This window comes from Artemia sp. Qi Xiang Cuo, chromosome 14 (assembly GCF_049724085.1).
Source record: "Artemia sp. Qi Xiang Cuo chromosome 14, ASM4972408v1, whole genome shotgun sequence".
NCBI classification, from domain to species: Eukaryota; Metazoa; Arthropoda; class Branchiopoda; order Anostraca; family Artemiidae; genus Artemia; species Artemia sp. Qi Xiang Cuo.
In genome coordinates, this window is record NC_142807.1 from 65002402 (window position 1) to 65027923 (window position 25522).

General features: G+C 36.1%; 1 protein-coding gene across 1 annotated transcript in view; it reads right to left on the bottom strand.

Annotated features, from left to right (window-relative positions):
* Positions 1-2070: 2070 nt before the first annotated feature.
* LOC148944756 (uncharacterized) overlaps positions 2071-25522 on the bottom strand; it is a 97703-nt gene continuing 74251 nt past the window's right edge. The window contains exons 3-4 of the mRNA XM_089099756.1: positions 5461-5699; positions 2071-3755 (exon numbers count right to left, since the gene is read on the bottom strand). Of these exons, the coding sequence (XP_088955882.1) occupies positions 2785-3755; positions 5461-5699 (1210 nt within the window). The 3' untranslated portion in view covers positions 2071-2784. The remainder of the gene's footprint in view (positions 3756-5460; positions 5700-25522) is intronic.

The following is a 25522-nucleotide window of genomic DNA, read 5'->3' on the forward strand; positions in this document are numbered from 1 at the left end:
CATAAGTTACAACCCTTGTTCCGAGGGCTGTGGGGGGAGGTGTCATCCTCAAAAACATAATTTTTTTACATTTCAACTACGTTGAAAAAACCGTGTTTGGCGAAATGAGGGGCGTGGGGGGGGTGTTTCTCCCTCCGATTACTTTCGACTATTAAAAAGGGCCATAGCCATCACAATTTCCAATCGAATGAGCCCTTTTTGAAGTTTTTACGACAACACTTTCTATAAAACCTTATAAGCATAATTACAACCTTAGCCCTGAGGGCTGTGGGGGGTTGTCATACTCAAAGACACAATTTCCGGACCCTTCAACTACGTTCAACAAAATGGCTATATCAAAATAATGATCGAAAGTGTTCGGGGAAATGACGGGCGTGGGAGGGGGGGGGGGCCCCAATTCACCCTCCGATCACTTTTGACTATTGATAAGGGAACTAGCCCTCTCAATTCTCAATTGAATGAGGCCTTTTTGAAGTTTTACGACAACGCTTTCTATAAAAACCTTATATGCCCCCAGGGCATAAATTACAACCCTTGCCCTGAGGGCTGTAGGGGAGTGTCATCCTCCAAGACATAATTTCCGGACCTTTCAAATACGTTGAACAAAATATCTATCTCAAAATTTGGATTCGAAAAACCTTGTATGCCCCCAGGGCATAACTTACAGCCCTTACCCTGAGGGCTGTAGGGGGAGTGTCATGCTCAAAGACATAATTTCCGGACCTTTCAACTACGTTAAACAAAATGTCTATCTCAAAATTTTGATTGGATGTGTTTGGGGAGCTGGTGCGTGTGAGAGGGGGGTTACTTGCCCACCAATCAATTTCGACTATTGAAAAGGGCACTAGCCCTCTGAATTTCCAATAGAATGATCCCTTTTGAAAGTTTCTACGACAACGCTTTCTATAAAAACCTTATATGCCCACAGGTCATAGCTTACAACCCTTGCCCTGAGGGCTGTGGGAGGAGTGTCCTGCTCAAAGACATAATTTCCAGATCTTTAAACTATGTTGAACAAAATGTGTATCTCAAAATTTTGATTGGATGTGTTTGGGGAAATGGTGGGCTTGGAAGGGGCATTAGTTGCCTTCCAATCACTTTCGGCTACTAAAAAGTGCACTAGCCACTCCAATTTCGAATCGAACGAGCCCCTTTCGAAGTTTCTACGACAACTCATTCAATACGAAGTGCCCTGGTCTAAAGGAAAAAAACAAATAATACATTGTGCCAACATCGTTCTTTACTTAGGCAGCACTATTGCGCTGCCGATGATATATTGGGTATTTTTGATTAAAACCTATTCTTAAATAATACCAGTTGAAAACACAACAATAAGCGCCATGCCCTATCCTCGTCATAGTTTTATGCCTTTACCATGCCAATTGCATCTTTACTATAGTTTTGGTATTTTAAATTTTTTGCCAAAGTTTTATGCATGTACTACACCCTAATATATTTTTTTCTATCTTTGATGTTTTTTTTGGGAGGGGGGGGAGGGGGGCAAAGTTTTATGCCTGTACTACACCGTGTCATCTTTGTACCATCTTTGCCATAGTTTCGTTTTTTTTGGAAAGTTGTATGCCTATACCACGGCATAGTCACAAGTTGATTAAGTTTATGAATGATACCAATTTTTCTTGATTTTACCGCCTCAGTTCTACTACAGAAGCAAACTTTACTATAGTTTTGGTATTTTTCATTTTTTGCCAAAGTTTTATGCATGTACTACACCCTAATATATTTTTTTCTATCTTTGATATGTTTTTTTTGGGAGGGGGGGGGGCAAAGTTTTATGCCTGTACTACACCGTGTCATCTTTGTACCATCTTTACCATAGTTTTGGTTTTTTTTTGGAAAGTTGTATGCCTATACCACGGCATAGTCACAAGTTGATTAAGTTTATGAATAATACCAATTTTTCTTGATTTTACCGCCTCAGTTCTACTACAGAAGCAAAACATCTACGACCCAAAGAAAAGCAAGCTGTCCCCTAATTGAGTGGGAGGAGGTCACAAGGAAAGATTTGAAGGGAATTTGAATTTCTTGAGAGGGTGTAAAGAGGGAGGTTTTGAAGAGTGAGTTGTTAGTAGTATCGTCAACTAATACTATGTCTTTGTAATCATTTGCTTTGCACATGGCTCAATCAATAAATTACGAGTGGGATATATTGACACCCTGCATATTTTTGAAACTGATATTAATGCAACACCCCAGTAATTGGGCTTTATAACAAATCTTCCCCAACAATTCAGGATATCCCCCATTTCCCTAATGAAATTCATTTTCCAATATAACATATCCATCGTCTTTAGCAACTCTCTGCAAATCAAGTTAATGGCATAAATACGTTTTAACGTATTACGTTTATTTAACGCATAGTTTTATTTAACTCTGTACAAAATAAAATTATTTATGACAAATCAAATTATTCTATTAACCTTATATTTATGGTCTCATTCTTTTATTATTATTTGACTAACACCAGACGTATGCTCTTACACCTGGTTACCAAAAAATCTCTATGTGTTACTCTACTCAGTGAACATGAAACGAATGAGGTTTGACTGAATAGTGCCTAGGAGGTCGTGGACTCGAAGTACTACAATATGGTCATAATGAATTTCTGTTACAGATAAAAAAAATACCTCCGATTAAGCCTCCTTTCACATATATATTAACCAAGATAGGACGAGAAAGGCAAAAGGTCGACAATATACGTACAATTAAACAGGTACTGAACACACACACAAAAAAAAAAAAAATTAAAATTACACCGAGCCAAAACTAGGAGATAACACTGTCAGTACTTAATACAACACCAACACTCTTAGCCCCTAAACACTCATTATCTTCTTTATCCTCGGTATCAGCAGTGGCGCCATTTTTTTTATGAACCTCAACACCACAGCTAACGTCAATGGATCCACTTTTCGAATTTAAAGTATTACTTAGAACATAAACTTTACCACCATTTGTGAAAAGTAAGGGATATTGACCATTATTTGTTACATAAACAGAGTTACTTTCACAGGAAGATGATTGGCTACCATTAAGAGTTGTTGATACCTGAGTAAAGTACTGAGCATTATAAGCTTTAGTGTGTCCATTCTCTACGTGAGGATGAGGAGGTTCTGGCTCGGAGGTTACGGTGTGCTTTGTATCTTGGATATGTTTTTCAAGAGCCTCTTCAGCTCGGCTCTTAAAACTACAAACACCGCACATGTACATTTTCACCGGTTGACCGGGATGCTTAATTCCCGTATGTATTTTCAAATTAGTACAAGCCACGAACGTCATTGGGCAATAGGAACACTTATATTTTCTGTGATTTGTGTGCACAGCTTTGTGTCTCTGCATATGACTCTGGTCCGACGTTTTAAAGGGGCACAACTCACATTTATACAATTTCTCTGGGTTGTGTTGCTGTCTTTCGTGAAGATTCAAATCAGACTTCCTCTTTGCTTTATAGGGACAATGATTACACTCAAATGGTCTTTGGTCTTGATGTACAAGTGCGTGCCTTTCCAACTGTTTTAAAGAGCCACCGGTCTCACCACAATCCAGACATGTGTGAATTTCTGGATGGTGTACATTTTGTACATGGGTGTCGAGAGCGCTTTTTGAGCTGAATCCATTTGAGCATTCTGTGCAAATATGATTTTTTTCAGGCGGGTTTGGGTTGTGAGTTTCTGTATGCATTTTCATGTTGAATTTTGAAACTGTTTTGTAGTTACAGTGATTACAACATAAAAGACCTGGAAAAAAGTAATGTAATAAGAAGTAGTTCTCGGAATTGGACGAAAAAATAAATAAATTAAAAAACATTTTCATACATGTACAGAATGGACAGGGATATGAAAGGCCAAATATAGCACTAAACACGCTTAAATTTTGACTAAAAGAATATACCATTTATAGATACACCTATATTATATACCATTTATAGATAACCCTATATTACATACCAATTATACATACACCTTTATTATATACCATTATTAGATACACTCATATTATATACCATTTATAGATAACCCTATATTATATACCAATTATAGATACACCTATATTATAGATATGCCTATATTTTAGATGTACCAGTAATAATATATCTAATTTATTAAAATTATGAAATAATTTTAAAGCAAAAACGACCAGTGACCGTCGACTTGTTTTGCCATGTAAGATATTTATAGTCCTTTCTTTGGTTGTCATCTATACTATATACCATTTATAGATAACCCTATATTATATACCAATTTAGTCCGAGAAGCTGTATACCATTTATAGATACACCTATATTATAGATACGCTATATATAAATATGCCCATATTTTAGATCTACCGGTAATAATATATCTAATTTATTAAAATAATGAAATAAATTTAAAGCAAAAACTACCAGTGACCGTCGACTTGTCTTGCCATGTAAGATATTTATAGTCTTTTCTTTGGTTGTCATATGACTAGGATTTTACAATACAATTTATTTCTACAGATTGAAAGCTTGGAAGTTTTTTGTAAAATTATATTTATTGTATTGCAAAAAGAAGTATTTGAGCTATTAAAGTAAAAAAAAAGAAAAAAAAAAAGAATTATGCAACATGTTATAAGATATTATCAGACACGGCCAGCAGAAAACAGAAGTTCATTCGACAGCTAAACTATTGAAATGCTATTCTTAATTATAACAGATGTTCGCTCCAAGAGCACCCACGGGGGCTGGAGGAAGGGCCAGTAGATGGAGGAAACTTCAGTCCCCATAGGCTAAGGAGAAAATTTAGGGAGAAAAACGGGGCCCATTCATACTTTTACTGATGAAGTCTTTAAAGGTAATTTTGAAGATATAAACAGGGTGTATTCATAACAACTTTTTCTAGGGGGTAGCACGATTTACACTGAAATTGTAGCTGAGGAGGCACCCCATATACTCCCTCTGGAGACGGAGGGAGAGGGAATTACATTTCCGAAGGCCAAACTAGAAAATTTCAGAACAAAATAGAGCTTTAACCTATTTTAGACCTCCGCTTTCTAGGATAGGCTGTTGTTGACGGTCTTTCGATTCCCGCCGGGGAATTCAACCAGGGCCACTGGTTCACCTTATTTTAAACCTTTCTTTTTCTTGAAGTAAATTATCAATTGGATACACGAATAGGGTTAAGGCAGACAAAATAAAAACTGCTTACACAACACTGTCAGCCCCATAAAGATAAATTTGTTTAGGGAGGGTTTCATTTGGGGGGGGGGGGGGTCATAGAACACTACAAAAGAGTCAAATTAAACGAGAATTAAGATATTTATATTGGAATATATTGGAATATCATGGAAAATTTATCAAAATCACGACTGTTCGGGGTTTGAGGTTGCACCACTTGTCCCATCGTGACCTAGCCATCCCAATCTTTCTCTCACTATAGCCCTAGAAAGCAGAACAGAGCTACATTTTTTGAACCCACTTACCAGTGTCAATTTTATGTTCGGTCCATGCATGTTGGGCACAATTTTGCCAATAATGAAAGCTTGCTTTGCACTTATCTACAGCACACATGAAAATCCTCTTCAGCTTCTTCGCTTTGCTCACTTTTCCATAGTCTTCGCCTCCTTCAGCTGGACGCTTCCGGATACCAATATGGCAAGAAATATGAAAATCACATGCTTCCCTATTTTTAAATGTTCGCTTGCATGGCGGTCGATTACAACTGAAAAACCAGAGAAAATATAACTATAATTGCATTATATGAGCTGTATCTTCAAAGATCTTAGCAGCAATTAAATAAAAAAACAAGTTTTTTTTAACTGAAAGTAAGGAGCGACATTAAAACTTAAAACGAACAGAAATTATTCCGTATATGAAAGGGGCTGTCCCCTCCTCAATGCCTCGCTCTTAACGCTAATTTTTTTTTTGTATAGTTTTAAAAAATAGAGTTGTGAGAAACAGTCAAAGTTTTGTGTAAAAAGCGAAGCACTGAGGAGGGGACATCCCCTTTCATATACCAAATAATTTCTTTTCGTTTTAAGTTTTAATGTCGCTCCTTACTTTCAGTAAAAAAAAACTGTCTTTTTTATTTAATTTCTGAACGTTTTTGAATCAATACAGGTTTTGATTTTGGCTCACCGTACATGAAAAAGTAAAACAAAACTTCCACATTAATTTTACTCTTTTTTTTATTAAATGGCTTTCTCGAAAGTTGTTCAATTTTATTTACAAACGTTTTTATTAGTAATAAATATACGTAACTTATGAATTAACTTACGTAACGAACTTCTATATTCGTATATTTTTATTACGTACATTAAGGGGTCCCCCCCCTAGCCAATACTTCGTTCTTGACGCTAAAGTTCAAATTTTGTTCCAATTCTTTAAGAATGACCCCTTAATCCCAAAGGCCGTTAATTAAAATAAATAGCTATTAGATAGTACTAAAAAAAACTTTAGCGTAAAGAGCGAGGCATTGACTAAGGGGCGAACCCTATCATATACGTAATAATTTATGTTCGTTTTAAGTTTTGATGTTGCTCCTTACTTTCCGTTGAAAATCTTTTTTTTATATTTAATTTCTGATCGTTTTTTTAAATAATGCTGGAAAATCCGGTGCCCTCTTCATAGCAATGTCTCTTCCCCCATGAAAATTTCCTCCATTGAAAGATCCTCCCACGTAACCTCCGATTTATCTCCCCCCCCCCTCCCCTAATACCAGAAAAAATCCCTCTGTATACTTCCCAATAACCAATACTATATGTAAACATTGGGCAAAGTGCATAACTTGTAACCGTTCCCCCGGGGATTGTGGGGGATTAATCATCCTCAAAGACATAGTTATTATATTTTTTGACCATGCTAAACAAAATGGCTATCTCAAACTTTTGATCAGGTGACTTTGGAAAAAAATGAGCGTGGGAGGAGGCCTAGTTGCCCTCCATTTTTTTGTCACTTAAAAAGCGCACTAGAACTTTTAATTTCCGTTCGAATGAGCCCTCCCACGATATTCTAGGACCACTGGGTCGATACCATCACCCTGAAAAAAAAAAACACAATAACAAATAAACAAATAAACACGCATCCGTGATCTCTCTTCTGGCAAAAAAATACAAAACTGCACATTTTTGCAGATAGAATCTGGAAACCTCTACTGTAGGGTTCTCTGATATACTGAACCTGACGGTGCTATTTCCATTAAGGTCCTATGACTTTTAGGGGGTGTTTCCCCCTTTCTGGAAAATAAGCCTAAGACAAATTTTCTCAAGCACGTAACTTTTGATGAAACATATATTTACATCAGCATAAAAATCCGATTCTTTTGATGTATCTATCGGTGTCAAAATTCCGTTTTTTAGAGTTTCGGTTACTATTGAGCCGGGTCGCCCCTTACTTACAGTTCGTTACCACGAACTGTTTGAAAACACGGCTCTGTGGTTAGCCTACATTTTGAGGTCAAGATCTAAGCCGAATCTTAGCCAAATTTTAAGCAAAACTTAACTTATTTCTCCCCAAGTGTACGGATACACATAACGTGGCTTCATTAAAAGAAAAATTCTTACACATTAATTTCCGCTTGTCTAAATTTTACTTATGTGACTTTATTTTACTCGTTTAAGCACTAGTAGTAGAGGCAAACTAGAGTTTGCCCCCCTAGTTTGCAAACTAGAGACCCCCAACAAATTGCAACGAAAATGATTTTTACCCCATACTGTGGAGAAAAAAAAGAGAAAGAAACTGAACAACATATCCAAAGTTGCACATTCTAGGTCGACACAAAATTAGTTTTTTTTTGCTTTTCGTGTCAATTTTTCAGTTTTTTTCTAAAAAAAATGAACTGTCGGTAAATGTTCATTTTTCTGTATATGAAGTACCGAATAATGAAAAGCTGAGCCCAAAAATGAAAGCAAATTTGATGTACAATGTACCAGAAAAAAGTTTCATAATCATCAATATGTGATTTTACCCTTCTCATCATTGTGACCTCTTTTTCACCATACTATCAGAGGCCAAATTTTCTAACATAAATCAAATTAACCTGATTAATTTGTCAATTGTCAATTTGACATGTTAATTTTCATTTGACATGTTTCTTTTGGTACTTATTGTCCACCAATTCGTCGATTGTTGGTAAAAAATAATTGCAACAGAAATGATTTTTACACCATGTTGTAGAGGAAAAAAACTGATCAACATGTCCAAAGTTTCACATTCTAGGTCGACACAAAACTAGTTTTTTTGCGTATCGTATCACTTTTCTCAGTTTCCTAAGAAAAAAAATTAAGTTCCGATAATTGTTCATTTTTCTTGAACTGAATTATTATTCCGATGTATAAAGACGAGATGAATGGAAAAGTGGAGTCAAATTTGGTTTACGATGCATAAAAAAGTTTCATAATCATCAATATGAGATTTATACGCTTCTTGTCGTCGTCCCCCATTTTTTTTTCCAAGACCATCTTTCGCTGGCTAAATTGTCAGTTTTTAGATCTAATAATTAATTAGCCTGAATCGGATCATCGCTGGCGCCATCACCTGATGGGTCGGCTTAAAAAAAGTGATTGCAAGATGTTTATCAAACATTAAAAATAATAGAAAAGGGAAATCATCTATGAAACTAGTTTTCAGAAGCCGACATTTAAAATCCCTCTTAGAATAAAATATTATCAACACACTGACTAGTCTTCACGACTGATAAAATTATCTAATCAACTTCATGAACATTTGAAAGACAGAATAAACTCCAACTAGTATTCACAGTTATTCTTTTAATTCACATATCTAAGCTTCGACGGTCTCCTCATTGTTATAGCTTTCGAGTCTTGGAGAGTTAGAACATTCTGTCTTTTTGCACGTTTTACACGCTGCAGTGCAAGCTAAGCTGTTTTTAAATCCGCTACATCTCGTTGAGCTACATTCCAGTTGACAGGAGCACTTCACGATTTTTAGAAGCTGATGATTGGCTGGTGGGACATCAGTAGTTAATAGATGAAAGAAGTCATCTTTATTTTTCTAATCCCATTTCTCAGATTTAAGTTCAGAATCAGGATCGCCACTCCATACCTGAACTTAGAGAAAACCATGTAACTATAGAATTCAGCCGTATCAGAAATTGGTGGTAACTGTCTGGGTGGACGGACGTGCTAGCAGCAATCCTCTTCTTTTCAAAAGCTTCCCTGCAGACCTTGTTCAAATTTCTCCGTTATGATGAGCCTCATATCATGAGCAGAGCGTTGTCTCTAACAACCCTTACTTCCTCCTTCGAAGCTGACTTAAGCATGAAAACTGCAGCTGATGTACGAAAATCGACATCTGCCAGTAGCTTCTTCGGAGCAAGGCCTTTCACCGCACTGTGGATCTGTGAAGTAGAATCATAGCGTAAGAAGACACGAGTAAAAAGAATCACATGGTATGTCGCTTGTCCCACCTTCTTTTACAATTGGTGAATATCCCATATTCAGGGAGCTTTGGCTCAGAGGCAAAGAATAGTTTCTTTCTTGATAAGACTCCATGATAATAGACTAGAACCAAAATATCGGAATCATCTCCGGTGACGGTTGTGGTTTAATATGGGGGAGAATGAACTGCACTTTCATATCTGGGACATCTGCGTTATTTGTTGCCTGGACTACGACGATACCCTTTGATCGGACATAAAAAGTCCACGTGCAGATAAACCTGGCCTTGTTTTTCTTGCAGGACAAGAACTCAACCTTTTTTACCTCCAGCTGTATATGCTATGCGAAGAAGATCTCGCGGCCGATTATGAAACTTCTCTTCGACGTTGTCATAATCTTTATAGCAGCCATGCCATTGTAGCCGTCTAGTACAATAGTGGTTGATGCATGCTTTTGGGTCTCGTAAGTAGCATAATGGTCAAGGATTTCGGGGCATCGTTCGTTCTGGCCCATGGAATCCTGTGCAGAAGAGCTCCATTGTCGATTATATATCGAATGCCTTTGGAATGGGGAGTAGAGCGCTCCTCAAGATTGCAAGCCTGTGCTATAGCCTTGGCAAACTCTGGCTTGTTTAGAGACCGGAGCTGGCAAGAACAGTCTAAGAATGATTCCGGATAGGAACACAGTTCGTGTTGAAAGTACTCAGATTCTGTGAGATTGATTCTCTTTGCTAGCGTGATGAACCTCTGAAAAAGGAGAGCGGGGTCCAGTCTTTTGTAATCTCCACCTGGATTCTGCTTCGTAGTAAATTGAACTGCCTGTTGTTTTCGTCGAAACACAAAATCAGCGACCAGCTTTCCAGACATGGAGTCAATGATTTTTAGGTGTAAATCTCTAGCAGAATCAACGTTAGCAGATTCGTAGGCTGTCAGACCGTTGGTGATGTTTCTTAGTTGAAGATCCCCATTAAATGGTGATCCTTTTTCTAGGAAACCAATAACAATCTGGGTGTCATTACAATCTCTTAGTTGCCTCACCTCGGACGTTTCCTTATGTTGTTAACTAGTTCCATACAAAACCTGTGGCAAACCCTCCATCAGAAGATTCAATGCAGAGTAGACTGGTTGGGATAGAACCCATAAAGATCTTTGAACCTCTGTCATACCACTTCCATCGGTAAGGCCACTAGCCGTTTTGTGACAACGCATGAGTTCCAGCTCAGTGACAAGATCCATGGAGAGCCCAGTCCAGAATCTATCGGAACATTTGATCACATGAATCCCATTCTGGAAGGCTTGATAAACGGCAGAATGGGTTTCTTGGAGCTTGGCCATTCGCTGGAGGCAAGGCTAGCAGGATTTTTTGTAATTTTTGTGCCCAGATGCCGCCAGATAAGGTAGCACGTCAGAGGTGGATTTTAAGTGGAGATCCCATGACCCAGATCAATCGGCTCTTAAGAAATTTTGCAGTGCGGATACTATATCGGAGTATTGAAACCATAGTTTTGAGGTTCTGTACTGGAGCAGTTCCAGTCTCTTCCTATCATGAATTCCGCTATTTTTCTAGGGAAGGGCTTCCTTCTATATCCGCAACGGCCGCTTCTTTGTTCATAAGCTTTGTGTACAGGTTTCTGAGTTCCAATATTTCTTCAGGCTGTAGAATTGATTGCGTGGTATATTGTTTTTGCTCTTTGGGATATTGCTTTTGTTATTGTTATTTATGGACATAAATGGAACTTGAACTTGGGAATTAAAAGCGTGGAACGAAACATTGATATTATTTATTGCATACGAAGGACATCAAAGTGGTGTAGTTCCCTTCTGGTCTTATAGCATTAAGCGTTAACTGGAAATCAAAAAGTGCATATTGATGAATATGAAACGGTTTCTTTAGTAGACATTACATCAGATTAATTGGATTTTTGGGCTCAGCTCATCATTTTATGTCAGAATAGTTGCCTTCTGATAGTATGGTGAAAAAGAGGTCACAACGATGGGAAGCGTAAAATCACATATTGATGATTATGAAACTTTTTTCTGGTACATTGTACATCAAATTTGTTTTCATTTTCGGGCTCAGCTCTTCATTTTACATCATTGCGGTACTTCATAAACAGAAAACCGAACATTTACCGGTAGTTCATTTTTTTTTATGAAAAAACTGAAAAAATGACACGAAAAGCAAAAAAAAAAAAAAACTAGCTTTGAGTCGACCTAAAATATGTAACTTTGGATATGTTGTTAAGTTTTTTTCTCTACAATATGGTATAAAAATAATTTCTGTTGCAATTTGTTGGGGCTATATTTTGCAATTTGTAGCCATATTTTGGCTAGTTTGCCTGTACTATAGGGGCATGAACTTCAAATTACCTCTCTGGGTTCTAAATCAAATTGCAGAAGCATTTCTGAAAGCTTCTCTAACTCTTCAACCGGGTAGTTAAATTCTACTGCCTATTTATGTAGTATATTTAATACCGCGTTTTCAATGCATAAATGTCTTGAATATTTCCAGGAATCATCCACCCCAATATCTTCAGTGCTGTGCTCTTGGTTAGAATTAAGCTCATTTGGTTAGAATTAAGCCCGAAGATAATGCTAAAAAATTTAAATAATACGAATGCAAATGCTATGCGAATTCGCATAGCAAAACAACTTTGAATTAAAGCATAGCATCTACCAAGAAATTTTAACTACCCTAGTTGCAAAATACAGAATTCATGTTTTACTGAAAAGTAGGCCAATTTAAAACCAAAAATTAAGTGCAAATTTGCTTTGAATTTGGCAACAATTTTCAATTTGACCAAACAATTTTTCCTTCAAATACGATTTGTACACTCTTAGGAATCTTCCTGGGAGGGTGTAAAGAGGGAGGCTTTGAATAGATTGGTGTCAAGTTTTTTCCACTAGATGTGCTAGTATTTTCCAAGATTGATTTAAAATCTTATTCTTCTTCCTCTTCATATTTTAATGGTGTTGTTGTTGTTGATGATGCATGCTCATTTAATTTTTTTAGAATTTGTCTATTGCTAATAAGGCTTTTGGGAAAGTTTAATCTATTTAGAAAATTGCATAGATGATCGTCAAATGATAATAGTTCTTTACGATTTGTAACCATATCATAGATTAAATCAAGTAGATTATAGCTCTTGCCTTGAATTATAATCCCTTTCCCATTGCTCTCAACTTGAATATGATCTTGACCACTTTCCATGAGATAGGTTAGGAGTCGTTTACTTTGTTAACGATATGAGTGGGGCCTTAGATTTCCAAATTTCAAAACAAATGAATCCAATTCCTTCTTCTTTAATTTTGTTCCAGCAGCAGACTCTTGAGGAGATGATTCTTTTTTGTGATCAATACCAGCAGTTGCCTTCGTACGATAGGGCTTATGTTTGTCCACTCGGCGAAGTGCATTTTGAAGTAAAAGCAGTTTTTTATCATCCTCAATATTCTCGTTGTCAATGAATTTACTCAGATTGCTCTCAAAGTGTTCCACGGGTGAGAGAGCAAGTTCTATTGGAGTCAATTTATAGGGTTTTGCCATCTAGAGAAAACTGTTTACAAGTCCTGAAATTATCGCTAGCAAAAGTGTGAAAAAGCTACCGCCCGCCTGAAGAAGACATTTATTTTTAAAATTCTTTATTTTATTTTTAGAGGCCAATGTACGAAAAATTGAACAATGTTGCTTTGCCTGCTGCTTAACTACTTCTGGCAGTTGAACATTGCGCTCGGTCAAATTTAAACAAAGTTCAGATATTAGATTAATGAAATCATTGTCAATACCATGTTTGAGTATGGCTTTCCTAAGCGAAGGTTTTGAAGTGCTTAGAATTGAAAACAGATGTCTATTTTCATGTAGTTTCTTCAGTGTCACGATAGCAACTAATAGGTCTTTTTAGTGTTCACGGGGAGATATACTGTAATTTCATTGTCGAAAATATCTGTGACTACATGCAGATCCTCGGGTGTATTTTGATTAAGATCCAATAGGATATAACCGTAGGGTTTATTAGTTGCCTGATTGTATGCCGAGAGCAGAAATTTAGGGGCGCCTGGATACATTTGTTTATTGAGAGTTATTACGGAGCTAGAATCACGAACAACTCTGTAGATGATATAGTAGGTGCATTTCAATGCAAGTGTTCGCATATATTAGCTCTGATGAAATAGATTCTGTAGAACCAGAGTAACGGAAATCTGTTCATGATGAGAGCGAACGGTGAACAATTGCAGCATTTCCTGGGACCATTGTTCAATAGATTCAGCCAGATCGTCAATAATCAGCCAAGAGTTTGCTTCAATAATGTTGAAAACATCAAGTCCCTGTATGAATTGTATCTGCACCAATCCCGTCGTGGCAACTGCTTTTATTTCATCGTATGACTCCTGCCAAATACTGTAACAATAGTATATTTTTTTTGGCTTTTCCACAAACATTTTATCACAATTTTTAATTATTTTAATTAAGAGTATTGTTTTGCCCGACATTGACGGCCCACACAGAAACGATCTGAATGGTGCTTTAAATTGATACACGTTCCCTTCAACAGTTCACCTGGACAACTAACTGTGGACTATAGTTGTCTAATGACTAAATAATTTCCCCTACTACTAGTCTGCGGTCAAGAACAAAAAATCAGTAAAGAATCATATTTCTTGTATTATAAAAAACCAGCACTTTACAGAAAACAAAGAAAAATACACTTTTTTAATTTATTTATAAAAAAAAATGTACTAGAAAAAGCACTTAAAATAACATAACTTTTTTTCTTTTCAATGCAACATGTATATTTACAAAAAACACAAAAAAAACTGCTCTAAGTAAAAAAAACAAGATAGCTTTGGTAGTGGCGGTACGCCCCCCGCTGGCGGCAGGCCCCCCCCCCCCGGGCCGCAAGCCCCCCTCCCCAAGGTTTTGGGATAAATTTATTGGACTTTATTCAAACCGAGACTTTCCCTATGGATAACACATTCGGCCCGGTCTGAAGTTAAATAGTGCCCAAGGGGGAGGGTAGTCAAACCGTCTTGACAAACATAGACCTTGTCAGAAATGGTAATCATGGCAATTTTTTCTACATTTACAGTAAAGTTCCTCTAGTTGAGAGGAAGAATTGCCAGCAATTTTTCTCGTGGAATTGGTTTTTTCAGCAGTACAATTCCTATGCATGTACATGTCAAAATTCTTTTCCACATAGCACGTGAATATTCCTCTGCAACATTTCTTGATTTCCCTGTCGTGTGTCTGTATAAAGTACACCTTTGGACTTACAAACATACCACGGGAAATTATGTCACTTCCCGTTTCTGATTTAAAAAATAAAAGCTGATTTAGCAACCGACGTTTCACTAGCTCTGTGTAAAGCCCACTCCAATTGGTGCAGTCCATCCGTGAGCTGATAATTTCACGGTGCGCCAAATCATCAATTAGATTTGGGGTTTTTACTTTTAACAGTAGAGAATCTGTGTCACTGTATCAGACCTCTACTTGCCCCTTCTCTGGCCACTGTACCCTAGACAAATTGTAGTAGAATTCCAACATGAGCTTTTTAGAGATCTCCACTGCCTGCTGCAATATTTTTATTCAGGACAATGCTTCTTTTTTTTTCTATTCAATAGTACCATGTCCGGGCCAATGATTGTGAAGGAAGTGTAATTTGGATCGGCAATAATTCGAGCAAATTGTTCGGGATCGGTCACGATGTCACAACGATTCCTATTGCGAACTCTCTCAAACATTTTGCCAAAAGTTGAATTCAAAATGTACTTATAAATTTCTTGTTCGGCTTTCGTTTGTTCTTCAGAACGTTTGTTGACAAAAGTTTCAACAAACGTGTTCAGATATGGATTCTATGAAAACTGGAGGGCTCTGTGAACCTTTTTGACCTTGAAACCGTTGTTGTACATCCATTTAAAAGTCACGTCATGTAAAACAATATTTTTTTTCTGAAGAAGGTCAGCAATAAGTTTTGGCTTTGAAGGTGACCAATGCAATCCGTCCACCTCGAATAAACACCTATTGTAAGGGTTTAAAGGGTCATTAGTCACAGGTCTATTGATGCACGGAAAAACAAAATTCATTGCTGAATCGTTTCGGTCAACTGGTATCTCCCACTCGATTTCAAAAAACCATTTAACCAGCCCATTCTCCTCAGCGCCGTACCTTCTGGGGAAATGGGAAGCTTGATGGTAGTTGAGGCATTTACAGTCACCGGAAGGACGCGCACATCGGGATATGGCTGAGGGGTAGAGTGAACAATTATCAAGGAAAACTGCATCCGATTTTGTCCCCGTCTTCTCTCCAGTTGGATTAGTTTCCAAGATACGATCCCCGTGAAAAACATATCCACCCCTCATCGACCTTTCGATGAACAGGTGCTGATCAATGTCAGTCATTAGCCCAACTTTATTCCCGCTAATTTTTAGGATGAGGTCCATCACCAAATGAGGAGGTGAAAAATAATACCCCAAATCAAGATTAAATTCCCCATAGATTTTGTCCATATTTTTACACATAATGTCTAACAGAGTTAACACATCATTCGACAAATACAGCTTGCAGTAGTCAAACCAATTTTTACACCCTCCCTCTGCCCACACTTTTTTTTTTAGCAAAACTGTATTCATCGGGGGAGCCTACGATCGTGTAGACTTTCGTAACACGATTCGATCGATGGATAGTTTCCTCGGCAAATTTCGACATGGAACAATAATAATCATAAGGATAGATGCCCTTGACCGTCAACAAATCATATAAATGATTTGTAAATAGTTACTTGAGAATGGGGTAAGCGTTGCAGCCGTCATCGTTTTTCTACACCTGAATTAATTCGCTCAATGATTTAGTGAGAAAACTTTGGGAATTTAAAAATAGAATTTTATTCATATTCATAATGTCATGTTCTACAAATCTCCACATAAAGTATGAAACGAGCCACTTTTCAGCCGCTTCAGGAATGATTGTATTAGTAAAGCTGTGTATCTACCATGCATCATTTACTGTTCCATTTCTTTGAAGAAGTGCCATTACTGATAGCACATACTTCAGATCGTAGATAGAATTATGTATAAAAACCGGAAGAGAGTTGCTGTTTAATTTTTAAATTACATGAATTGTGAGCCCACCCCCGAAAGTTACTTTTTCCCGTTGAATTGGGGTCAGTAAGGTGATTATGATACTGGACTACATCTTTTTGGGCAAGAAGACCCCTAAAAACCCAACAAATAGTCCCTTTTTCTATTGCCAGTTGCTCCTTATCTGATAATATCATTGGGTAGTTGGTGTGACGCAATCGTGAAATTGTACTGTTTGCTGTTTTTATTAAGGATACCAATAACTTTTCCATGCTACCCTCCTAATCCATAGCCCAAAAAAATTCTTCCGGCTGCATTTTATTATTGCAATCGTGACGGGCATGCGCATAGGAACACGCAACTAGTTTGTGCTCCTTGACTATATTTGGCCTTGATGGGTCTGATACCTCCACCAGTCTTGATTCACAGTCCAAAGATACTTTATCAACTTGTAGCAGGGAATTTTTGAAATTTTTAAATTGTAAAGTATCTTTGCCTTCTGTCGGCATTTCAATTCTTTGATTGCCATGAATTTTGCAATGTCTCATGTGATCCGAGAATGTTCGCTCAGATCTAAATGAGGAAAGGCACATGGGGCAAAAGTGACATTCTCCTTTCTTCATGCTTTGGGATAGGAGTCGACTTATTGCTGTAACGGGGAAAAAATGACCATAGGAATTTATATCTTTGGGTGGCTCATAAATAACCCAAACCCAATTTTTAACAATATCTACCATCGGTGTCCTAACTGAATATAAAACTCCTTTTTTATTTGGTTTCTTTCCCCCTTTACAAATTCCGTGTCATACTGGAGAACAACCACCCCCAACCAAAGATTTTCATTTGCTTTTTCAAATATGGTTATTTCTTTCAAGGACACCGGATACTTCCCCTCTAAACAACCAAAATTTACTTTAGGGAAATTTTCCCCACTGTTACGCGTAAGTCCGTCTAGATTTTTCATTGAAGACTCATCTTTTAATGTTTTATAGGCTGCTGCTAAAAATGCATATTTAAAGCATTGCAGCCCCGTGTCAAAATCGAAACTCTGAACCGCTTTGGTAGCCGACAAATCTGGGTGGCATTTTATTCTTCTACCCCACCCTCCCCTCAAAATAGTGTTTTTTTTAAATCTACTGAGATTCAGATCCATGTGTTCAATGTATACAAGTGTGGACCCGCTTCCCCTTTCGTTAAATGTGTCCAAAGTCAAAATTAATTTATTTACCTAGTTGAAAAAGTTGCCCTCAAATTCATTTAGACCAGGGTAAAAAGCTTGGTTGCCAGTTGAAAAGTTAAAATAAAAAATGTCCCCAGATGTACTCTTTTGTAACTAAACTTTTTGATTTACCGAAGCATTAATCCCCCCTTGACCCCCCCATTTCTTAATCTGAATCTCAATCTATGCTCGAATTTAGTCAAAGTACGTATGGAGAACATTTACAGGGTTCGTTAAAATGACGCTCCCGTCAACCACGTTTTCCTCGGGAGGGTTAAAATCTACCCTATATTTGTAAGTGACCTAGAGCAGACTCTAACAAATAAAATTCACGTAGTTCCGGGGATGTGACACTATTTTCATGTTCTACACCTATTTGCAGAGGATCCAATTCGCTAACTTTAAAATCATTATCAGAAAAGTCCCAGGCAGCAGTAGATCCAACAATTTGCATAAAGCTGTCTATTTCTTCTGTTTTAAATTCAAAATCCATGGGATTACAGAATAACGTACCTTCAATAACATCATCATCCGATGATAGGGGACAACTGTCCATGATACTTTGAAGTCCTGGGCCAGGGAAGTCAGTTGTTTTCGTAGTTTCCCCCTGTAACTAGAAAATGAATGGATTGTTTTTTTTTCTTTGACGAAAGTTTTATCACAATTATAGCACACTATTTTTTTTTCTTAGTTGGATTTATCAAACATTTTATTTATTTTTTTAGGAAAGTTTTATCATAATTATAGCACACTATTTATTTCTTAGTTGGATTTATCAAACAATTTTTTTCTTTGAGGAAAGTTTTATCATAATTATAGCACACTATTTTTTTTTCTTAGTCGGATTTATCAAACAATTTTTTTTTTAGGAAAGTTTTATCATAATTATAGCAAATTATTTTTTTTCCTAGTCGGATATCATTACGTTGTTATTGAATTTGCAATATTCATTATACTATCTCAATGAATTATCGAGTAGACGCGGCGCATGCACCGCTCACACATACACACACACACAGAGACGAGACGTACACAGAGGCAACACACAGACACGCACAAACACCAAACAAAATAGTGAAAATCATTACGTCATTATTGAATTTGCAATATTCATTATACTATCTCCATGAATTATCGGGTAGACAGAGAAAATAAGCAGCGCATGCACCGTTCACACACACACAATAACACACACACACAAACACAGACACCCCCGCACATAACCCCTAAAAGACACACACCCCACACACCACCACAAAACACACACAAACACACACACACACAACAAAATAGTGAAACTCATTGTGCCGCTATTGAACTTGCAATATTCATTATACTATCTCAATTAATTATCGAGTAGACGCGGCGCATGTACCGCTCACACAAACACAAACACACACACACGCACACACACACAAACACACAACAAAATAGTGAAAATCATTACGTCGTTATTGAATTTGCAATATTCATTATACTATGTCCATGAATTATCGGGTAGACAGAAAAATAAGCGGCACATGCACCGCTCACACACACATACACACACACACGTTCACGCAAACACATTGCAACATTTGACTAATAGCAATAAAATATGGTAAAAAAAAATCTCAATAATTCAATAATTGTCAATAATTATAAAAAAATAAAATAAAAAAAACTCAACAATTGTCTTAATAACTCATTAAAAAAAAATTGACTCTTTTTTCCTACAAATCTAGTCATCCATAAAAAATAGCGATCAGATTAATTTTTTCCTACAAATCTACTCGTTTTAAAAAATCTACTATTTGTAATAGCAATAACGTAAAGTACATTAGGTAAAAAATACTTACATTGCCAAATTCAGACTGCACGTGTGTGTTGGATGGGGCGGTGATGTCCGTATCTTGCATAGATGAGGTTGATGTATTATGAGAATCTATCCGCTCTCTCTTCAATTTTCTGCCAGGTTGCATAGAGGTTTGTGCAGCGCTGACACCGGCTTGAGAGGCTCCTGGCTGAACCAGAGAGCTTGTAATGGAGCTAGCATATCTAATGACGGATGGTCTAGCAGCTTGCATTGATGCGTTATCACCCCATCTTGGTCTCTTTTCGGAGGGGGAGTAATTATACTAATCTTCCTCCTCCTTAAAAAGAAGAAAAATTTAGCATGGAAAAACGATTCTCCTTTTTAGAAGAAAAAATGAAGATATTTAAGCACACTTTCAACTAACTCCAGCTAAGTTCGTTAAATGCGAGCTATTTTCTTGTGAAAGCACAAAAAAATAAAAATAAAAACAAATGCTCATTGTTCCTTTAGTAGCCATGCAATTAGACTATAAATTAAGATATTTATGCATACTTTCACCTAACTACGACTGTTTGTTAAATGTGAGCTAAAATACAAATTAATACAAAACTTAAAATTTTCTCCCCAAGAAAATATTTGAAAACGATTTGGTTTTATATAAATTCTAAGTTTTCTCACGAGAATGACACAAATCGCTGTTTTAATTATCAACCTTTTGTTTTCATAACTCAGATAAGACACGTTTGAACTCTGGCTTCAAAAGGGACTCTCTGTACTTATAAACACATGTGGTTTTTAGACCGGAAAAAAGAATTTTTGATAATTGGGAAAAAAAGGGACATTTTTTTTGAACGAAATAACTAACACTAACGAATTTTGCTCGTAGACAGAGCAGTGGAGGAGATGTTTTTGTTTACATAATAGAAAAAAAGCGTACTTTGTGTTTTCTAGCGAGTATACTCATCATATTTTAGGGTTTGTATTGTTGGAGGGGAGGAGGGCCTATGCCCCTGAAATTTGAATTCACAGGTAAAGTGATTTTTTTTATCTGGAAATAAATTAAAAAATTCAGTAAGCTTTACTCACATTAAAAATTGACGGATTCATTGTTTCAAAGTTAATAATAATCAATGTATTATCTAGAATATATCAAAACATCATGAAAATTAAATCGTAATGTATGAACATTTTATACAAAAATCTCAAGGATGAATAAAAAACTAGTCCTTTATTTTTAACCAGTCACCACTCGAGTTACCGTATATTGAGCAAGCACCAATGTCTATGATTGGCTCCTAAAAAATGAGTGTTGTCTCAAAAACCGGTTCGGTTAACTTATATAATTTTGACAATACTCACAAAACATGTTGGATCACGTTATATCATGCCAGCTTTAAAAAAAAATGTGCACGTGAAGCTGAAGTGTAATTCCAATGTGCAATTGACATCAATAATGTAATCTTTGCCAGCTTTTTAGAATGTTCACGTGTAAGTGTAGTGTCACACGCGCGGGTACTCTCAAAACATGTTTGACCATATTATACCTTGCCAACTTAAAAAAAAAATATGTCTACGTCAAACTGTGTGAGGGAGTTCTGACTCTTTGAAAAGGTGTAGAGGCGTACGCAAATAGTATGGGAATTCCTAGGGGCGCATGCAAATTCAATATTAGCATTCTACTACTGCCTTGCCGTGTTTTGAAAATTAGAGATGTGGCAAGAGCAATATTATTCAATTATTGGAAGTTTTGCATATAATATCGAAATGTGCATATAAGATCGAATGGTTTCTCTACGTGCCTTTATTGTGCAAGTGTGCACGGAGGTGATGCCTCCCTTCTTATTAAAGAAAATGTTATTGACATTTATTTTAAAGCTTCATTTAACGGCACTCCCGGACAATGTAGAACACACTCGACAAGTGAATTTATGATTTCCTTGAAGAATTTATTATTTTAATGTATTCCATGGCCAAGCTATTGTAATATAGGCACATAGAGAAACCTTTTCTGTAGGGGGGAAGAGGGTGAGAAAAGTATATCATTAGAATAATCCTGGTGGAAAATCTTTAACTATAGATTCTGCCCCTGATCCCCTCCCCTATCTTGAACCTGGTCGAAAATCTTTAACTATAGATTCTGACCCCATCCACTATCTTGAAAAACAAGGGAAACCGATTATGGGTAGGATTGAGTTGTTTCTATCCAGACAAAACAGGCAATACTAAACATTAAAAGAAGGTTATAAACTAGAATATGAAATTTTTTTTTTATCAAACACACAATTATAAGTCATTATATTACATAGGAACAAATCTTTAAGATGGCGGCATTTCAATTCAATTTTTTACTGCTGCATTGTAAAAGTACATCAAACTTACAGAAGAAATTTTTCAGGGGAGGCTACAAAGAAACCTTTTAAAAACGCATCAGAAACTTGTCTATATTCATTTTTGTTATATATTTTTTTTTAATTTAGGTTGTAATATTCTTGTAATGTTTAGTATTGCCTGTTTTGTCTGGTTATTTATCCTATTTACTAGTTTGGGCAAACAGTAGAGTACTTTTTATTTTATTGGTTTCTGTTTGTTGTAGTACAACTCAAAGGTCGATAATTCAAATATTTTTCAAATACTAGCAGTGTGCTCATTCTTATTCGAACGATTTAAACTTGTAGTGTTATTTTGTGCTGCGAAACAATAATTCTGGTCTAAATAAAGCCAATGTACTTTAAAAGTGACTTATTACTTCCGAGCCGTCCTAACCGAGTGGTTAGCGCCCAACACTTAGATTCATGAGGTCAGGGTTTCGAGTCCTGTTGTCGCCGGTTATTTGATTTGAAACGGGGGCCGTGTGACCCTGCAAGCTCAGCCAGTGTCGACCCAGCTCTAAATGGGTACCTGAAGAAATCTGGGGAGAAAACACGGATTGTCGGATGATTTGCCCCCAAACACACATTGCACTCCCCCCCCTGAAGGCATTGAATACAGGCGTTATGCCTGTGTGTCCCACGTATATAGTGACTCCTAATGATTTACGCAAAACAAATTTGTTTGTTACTACCTAATTGATTTTTTTTAGATCAAAGAACTGCTGAATCATTGAGAAACCTAAAAACTTGCATTCTAAACTTGCAAAAACATAAATAAATTGGGGTCCATATCTTTGCTAAAGCTTAAAATCAGTTTGATGGTTTTTCTATATCTATATAAAAAAAAGTGAAACGCTACTTCAGTTGTTTTCACATTATTTACCTTACTCTGTCTTACTGTCAATTTGCCAAGAGATTTCTTCTTTAACCAGAGGCAATTTTGCAAAAAACTTTTACTCGAGCAAGGGAGAGGGGGGTCTGAACAAGAAAAAATTACATTTAGACCAGTTACAACCCTTAATACCAGTATCAGAGGAGAATTCCCCACTTTCCTGTGTGCAGATATGTTCCCTAACTTGCTGTACCAAGCTTACATTTTAATATGTATTTCTGTTTCTTTACTTACAGGCCAAAATTTACAGAACAAAAAAATTAAGAAATTTTTTTTGAAAAATTAAGAGAATGTAACTGTGACAAGGTAAACCGCAACAAAACATTACTGAAATATTCCAACTCTTGCATTTCAACGAAAGAAAACCAAAATGATCTTTGAAAAATCAAGAGAATGTAACTGTGACAAGGTAAACCACGACAAAACACTACTGAAATATTCCAACTCTTGCATTTCAATGATAGAAATTCAAAATGAACTTTGAAAAATCAAGAGAATGTAACTGTGACATGGTAAACAATGACAGATTACTACTGAAATATTCCAACTCTTGCATTTCAACGAATGAAATACAAAATGAACTTTGAAAAATCAAGAGAATGTATCTGTGACAAGGTAAACCATGACAAAACACTACTGAAATATTCCAACTCTTGCATTTCAACGAAAGAAATTCAAAATGAACTTTGAAAATTTAATAGAATGTAACTTTGACAAGGTATACCATGACAAAACATTACTGAAATATTCCAACTCTTGCATTTCAATGAAAAAAATTCAAAATGAACTTTGAAAAATCAAGAGAATGTAACTATGACAAGGTAAACCATGACAAAACACTACTGAAATATTCCAACTCTTGCATTTCAATGAAAGAAATCCAAAATGAGCTTTGAAAAATCAAGAGAATGTAAGTGTGGTAAGGTAAACCACGATAAAACACTACTGAAATATTCCAACTCTTGCATTTCAATGAAAGAAATCCAAAAGGAACTTTGAAAAATCAAGAGAATGTAACTGTGACAAGGTAAACCACAACCAAACACTACTGAAATATTCCAACTCTTGCATTTCAACGAAAGAAATTCAAAATGAACTTTGACAAAATCAAGAGAATGTAACTGTGACAAGGTAAACCACTACAAAACACTACTGAAATATTCCAACTCTTGCATTTCAATGAAAGAAATTCAAAATGAACTTTGAAAAATCAAGAAAATGTAACTGTGACAAGGTAAACCACAACCAAACACAACTGAAATATTCCAACTTTTGCATTTCAACAAAAGAAATTCAAAATGAACTTTAAAAAATCAAGAGAATGTAACTTTGACAAGGTAAACCACGACAAAACACTATTGAAATATTCCAACTCTTGCATTTCAACGAGAGAAATCCAAAATGAACTTTGAAAAATCAAGAGAATGTAAGTCTGGTAAGGTAAACCACGACAAAACACTACTGAAATATTCCAACTCTTGCATTTCAATGAAAGAAATCCAAAATGAACTTTGACAAATCAAGAAAATGTAAGTGTGACAAGGTAAACCACAACAAAAAACTACTGAAATATTCAAACTCTTGCATTTCAAAGAGATAAATTCAAAATAATCTTTGAAAAATCGAGAGAATGTAACTTTGACAAGGTAAACCACGACAAAAAACTACTGAAATGTTCCAACTCTAGCATTTCTATCAAAGAAATCCAAAATGAACTTTGAAAAATCACGAGAATGAAACTGTGACAAGGTTAACCATGACAAAACGCTTCTGAAATATTCCAACTCTTGTATTTAAACTAAAGAAACCCAAAATGAACTTTGAAAAATCAAGCGAATGTAACTGTGACAAGGTAAACCACGACAAAACACTACTGAAATATTCCAACTCTTGCATTTCAATGAATGAAAACCTAAATGAACTTTGAAAAATCAAGAAAATGTAACTGTGACAAGGTAAACCACAACAAAACACTACTGAAATATTCCAACTCTTGCATTTCAATGAGAGAAATTCAAAATGAACTTTGAAAAATCAAGGGAATGTAACTGTGACATGGTAAACCACGACAAAACCCTACTGAAATAAACCCACTCTTTCATTTCAATGATAGAAATTCAAAATGAATTTTGAGAAATCAAGAAATTGTAACTGTGATAATGTAAACCACGACAAAACGCTTCTTAAATGTTCCAACTCTTGTATTTCAACTAAAGAAACCCAAAATGAACTTGAAAAATCACGCGAATTTAACTGTGACAAGGTGAACTACGACAAGACACTACTGAAATATTCCAACTCATGCATTTAAATGAAAGAAAACCAAAATGAACTTTGAAAAATCAAGATAATGTAACTGTGACAAGGTAAAACACAACAAAACACTACTGAAATATTCCAACTCTTGCATTTCAACGAAAGAAATCCAAAATGAACTTTGAAAAATCAAGAAAATGTAACTGTGACAAGGTAAACCATGACAAAACACTACTGAAATATTCCAACTCTTGCATTTCAATGAAAGAAATTCAAACTGAACTTTGAAAAATCAAAAAAATGTAACTGTGACAAGGTAAACCACAGCAAAACACTACTGAAATATTCCAATTCTTGCATTTCAACGATAGAAATTCAAAATGAATTTTGAAAAATTAAGAGAATGTAACTGTGACAAGGTAAACCATAACAAAACACTACTGAAATATTCCAACTCTTGCATTTCAACGAAGAAAATCGAAAATGAACTTTGAAAAATCAAGGGACTGTAACTGTGACATGGTAAACCACGACAAAACACTACTG